We start from the raw sequence: 5,297 nt of genomic DNA on the forward strand, positions 1-5,297 counted from the left end.
GATTATACATTATTAGGTGTTTTTTTTTGTGTACATTTTTTTCAATTTTTGATAATTTATGAAAGTAGTTTTTTTCTGCTTCAAATAATGTCAAAAAAATCTGGGTTTGTCATTAAAAAAAAAGTAGGCGGCTCTGTCTGTCAAACTGGCAAATTTCAGAAAAAAAACTTTTCAAAGAACAAAGTTATTCGATCGTTCCGCGACTTTATACTAACCCTGTATATAAAAATATATTACAAAACAAAGACAATATAATTTTAATTACATATTATTATTTTTCAATAATCTCTAAATTGAAGTTAAAGCTTTGTCAAAATTTTAAAAACTCCTTGAATATTTTTGAATTACATCATAAAATGTGACTGTTCAAACTTCAAAGATTTTTTTAAAATCTTACACCTAGAGGCAGAAACAATGACGATTTATTAAACGATAGAGAAATAAAGAGAATGTCACTGAGCACATTTCAAGTAAGATTTACGTGTAAGATTGTGAGATGACGTCATTAAATTTTTGAAAGCAATGACTAGACGAATTTTATTTAGCGTTTTATCATTAAGAATAGACGATATGTTAAAATATTCTTAAAAATTTAGCGTAATCGATTCAGTAGTTTCAGAAATTAATTAATAATTTTATTATTTAGGAAATGGTGAACTTTGGGAAAACTAAGAACGTGTTGTCGCAAAAACAATGATTAACTTTCAACATTAATTCAAAATTTCAGACCAGTGCTTAATTTTCCGCAAAAATGTCTTTGAAGTTTTAATAAATTTGTGTTGAATATTAAAGACAAGAAGAAAAATACAAATAAATAAAAAAAATGTAAAACAAAAAAAAAAAACAAAAATAGCTCATCAAGTAATAAGGTTAAGAAACAGGATATTAAAAACTAATCATTGACCGGAAGAAAATTGTTTCAGTTTTACTTAATTTTCAGCTACTTTTCGTGTCAAAAATTACCAATTGCTTATAGTATAATAGTTACACTTCAGCATGTACTTACTGTCTGTCAGTATATAAAACGATTTTAATAAAATTAGAAATTATAGTCATTTAGATATAAACTCACTTAGAATTTTAAAATCATGATAAACAAAAAAATCTATTATGAAGGCAGTAGAGCATAAACTGGAATGATAGATATTTGGTTGTGTAAACAGCTATGAATATTCATCTTGTTATTTTTTTGCGTTCATATATTATACTTCTAAAAATCACCAATGTTGATATCAAAAAACAATCACAAAATAACTACTCTACAAGTTCTGATTTTATTTATTATTCTGACCGAAATTTTTGACTACACTGAAAAAATAAAATACTCATCTCTAAACAACTCATTGTTAACAGAGTTTAATTTATTATTATATTACTGTTATTATAAAAAAAAACCAAGAATATTCAGATAATAATAAAGACTTACGCCGATAGCTTATTAACAAATAAAAGCGTTCAAAACCTCAATTAAACTAATGTTTGCACCATTACTGTAAATACGTCAATTACAACGTTCAAACGCTTCTTCCTGACATCAAATCAATTTAATTTACCTTAACGAATCACTAACAATCGGAATTGCATGTCTAAATTGAACGAAAATGAATGCTTAGATTCTTCATTAAAATAATGAATTATACGGTAGATATGATAATGTATGCAGCTTATGTGAACACACGAACAGCTCAAACTCAACTAAAACACGAAAAATGCATCAAAGATTCATCGCTGAAAAAACGACTTGTTCAGGACCGGAACCAGAATTTCGGGAGATGGTTCTAAAGCGCAGGAAACAGCGCAAGATTCAGAGGGGATGCAGTGAAAGTACCTTGACATTGTTAAGTATATAAAGTCCGGACTCCCCAATTCATTCATCAGTCAGTTCAACTGCATTAATCTTCCTTCATTTCATTTACACACCAAACCCAAGCAAGTGTACAATGAAGTCCTTTGTAAGTTTCTTTGTTGATAATTTTTCGTGCTAAAATACCGAGTGATTATAAATTACCAGGAATAGTTTAACTTTGGCGGTTCATCGACCAACTTAAAATAATTACTCTGTATTGTTAATTAAACTGTAAAAGGCTTTGTGAGTGGCTTTGACCTAAATGTGGATGTATCGAACCCGAAAAGTCATTGTAAAAGTGCAGTCTAGGTCACGGTTACTAAGCTGTTGCATGTTATGTAAACTTTCACGATTGCTTTCTACATTTTTTTTCGTTTTGTTCCAGGTATGCGTAGCACTCCTTTGCGCTTTGGCGACCGTAAATGCTGGATATGCGGGCAGTTACGGAGGCCATGACGAAGGTGGCCACGATCTCTCTCATACTGTAGAAATCCACAAACCTGTACCAGTACCCATAATCAAACAAGTCAGCATCCCTATCCCTCATGCAGTACCAGTACCAGTTCCCAAACCAGTAGCAGTACCAGTACCACAGCCTTATCCCGTCCACGTCCATGTACCTCAGCCCGTCGCTGTCCCCGTCATCAAGACCATCACCGTTCCCGTCGAGAAGCCAGTACCATTCAAGGTAGAAAAAGAGGTACATTACCACGTGGAAAAACCAGTGCCAGTCCCAGTGGAGAAGCACGTGCAGATCCCCATTCCCAAACCAGTGCCCGTTAAGGTGCCCGTCTACAAGACCATCTACCATCACAGCAAGCACTGATCCGAGAAAAGGCTGTTACCATCATCGCTCATCCTCATAGTCATCCTTCATTGTTGTTTTTGTTATTGTTGTTTTATTTTTACTAAATTAAATAAGTTTTTCTAATAGTTTGGCGTTTTCTTAATCTACTTTCAGTTATCGTACGATTATTTTGGAAATTAGATCACGTGAGAGGAATCGATATAGTTTTTACTCATTTTTTACAAAAACTACTTTCTCCGCTAATTGGAAATGGCTCGAAGAAGTGTGAGGTTTGTTTGGTTCTTGAATATTTCGCGATTTATAGAGCATAGAGAAAAGCTAAGGTTAATGGCAGTCGTTTGAGAGAGCCACTGGCGGTAAATGTATACAATAACCCCAAAATCAAAAACTGACGGTCTAGTAGTAAAAAGAAATCAGAATTATCATTTTTAATAAATTCTAGAGAAATTTGATTAATTGGAAAAAACCGTTGACCGAAAGTATGTAATTGTGATTATATGCCTGTTATTAAGATAATGAGGTTGTTGTTACACATTTATAATTAAGGCGGATTAGGAATTTTCAAAAATAAATTATGGATGCATCATTTATTATTTAAATTTTGGAAGCAGTGATGCTGATGACAGCCATTAAAATTTTATTAGAGTCTAGTGGGTGCACAGTAGTGTATCTAGTACAGAAATAAGTGCATAAAAAGTTTTTCTAATACTAATAAGACGTACATAATTAATAGATCAAAAATAAACTTGTCAATTTTTTTAAAATAATTGTCGTTTAAGATATTTCAAAAATAAATTAATAAAGTTAATTACCTTAAATATAAAATATTTATATTTATAGACACAGATAAAGATGTCGTCCATCGTTCGTAGCTATAGACAACAATGAACAAAGTTGAGCGTAAATTTAATTGCATAGCTTACACCTCTAGCACTTCTTTATGTCGATTTCTAGCTTATAGTGTGTTACCTACCACTCATGTGCACACAGATGTCGATTTTATTAGTGTTCGAACTTCCGGACCTCTGACGAAAAATATTGTCAACAGAGATTTTTTTTAGAAGTTTTTTTAATTCTGGGTTGATCTAACGACCAAAGAAGTCTTATTTAAAAATGAATGGTTTAAGTAGTAGGTAGTTTACATGCATTGATGTGAAAACAACGTTAACTTTCTGGCAGCATCGGATTTGAAAGTTGTTTTCCGGTTACACTCCAATCCACATTTAGTGGTCAAGTCCATAAAAAATGAATTTTTATAAAAAAAATCGCGGTAGTGTTGCTAATTCGTTACAGGTACTTCGAATCCAAAAAAAGCTAAACTGTGCTGACGTTAGCTTCAAATTAAGATTTAGGTTCATTTTACATTGATTGGAATTTGGGCCAGCAAAACTCAAATATAAATCCAGATCTAAATCTAACCTCAGCCACATTTATAACGTAGTTAAGTTTAAGTAAATGATGATAACGTATCTTTTAAATACTCCCCTTCGTATTGTAATTTTTTGGGACAAATCTAAACTTATCCGGACGTTCCAGAGCTTCACCGGTGCAGTTAGATCAAGCACGTGGTAGTAAAACGGTAAACGATGATGGTAATTTTCAGCAAAATATTATGAAAATCACTTTACCTGGCATTAATATAAATGGGTACTTTAACAGTTTGGTTACAAAGGGGAAGTCTAAAAAAATACTTATTTAACATTTTTAGAGATCGCTAAGTCAACTTCCAAAAGGAATGAATATTCAAATTTTAATTAACACGTTGTTACGAGTATTTCTTAACAGATGTTGGATTTTTAGCAATATTTTGATAGAGCCATTATGTGTCTATAAAACATAAAAAAAAACATTGCATGTTGTACCTTTCAAGTGAGGTTATCATATGTGCTATCGAAAATAAAACGAATTAAAGTTGCTTGTGAAATCAGATATAAAGATCGTATCACTATACAATTGACACATCAAAATTAAACACGTTTTTCGTTTTTCCGCTAAGCAAGAGAAATGTTTTACTTTTCTTTTTTCTTTTAATTTTGTGATGATGTCCTTATTTTTACTTTCCGAGCGTAGGATTCTTTGGGGAGTGATTACTTTTATGTTTTCACTATGTTTCATAACCCATACAATACAAAAAATAGATCTTCCTTTACCGTCTATCTGTTTTTATTAGACAGATAACCTTTGAAATTAGCAGACCGATTTTTATATTTATGTCATAAATATCGTGTAGATAGTAAAACACTAACCAAAATTTGCTTAATCATCTCCACCAACAATGTGACGACGTTTCCTCAAAATTTTTCATAGTAGGTTGAATTGAAATTTTATAAAATAACATATTCCTGTATTTGTGGTTTATGAATCTGCCTTGACGTTTTTCCGAGGCATCTAAATTTTCACAAAAAAATCCAGATTGTATAGCAACCTTTTTGTATCTACTATACAGAGGGCTGAAAAAATGGCGCACGAAGTCTATGACACATTGTCGAGAACTGTTTATGGAACAGAGAAAAAATGATTTTAAAAATTCTTCTTCAGTACTTAGTGCTCTCTAATAAAACAGTCAGAAATCAATTAGACTTCCATTATCCAAAATAATTTTGGAGGTATCTTGTTTCATCCAGAATTTTCATTTTATAATAT

At 31.6% G+C, this 5,297-nt stretch overlaps 1 protein-coding gene across 1 annotated transcript; it reads left to right on the forward strand.

The window, feature by feature from the left end:
- The first annotated feature begins 1,871 nt into the window (after nt 1–1,871).
- LOC135144954 (tetra-peptide repeat homeobox protein 1-like) lies at nt 1,872–2,779 on the forward strand. Its single transcript, XM_064077111.1, has 2 exons — nt 1,872–1,952; nt 2,232–2,779. Exons 1-2 carry the CDS (start codon nt 1,941–1,943, stop codon nt 2,670–2,672), a joined length of 453 nt encoding a protein of 150 aa, XP_063933181.1. The 5' UTR covers nt 1,872–1,940; the 3' UTR covers nt 2,673–2,779.
- Nucleotides 2,780–5,297: the final 2,518 nt, after the last annotated feature.

Source organism: Zophobas morio, unplaced genomic scaffold, assembly GCF_036711695.1.
Source record: "Zophobas morio isolate AGI-343-1 ecotype UQ-CSIRO unplaced genomic scaffold, CSIRO_AGI_Zmor_V1 ptg000002l, whole genome shotgun sequence".
Taxonomy (NCBI): Eukaryota; Metazoa; Arthropoda; class Insecta; order Coleoptera; family Tenebrionidae; genus Zophobas; species Zophobas morio.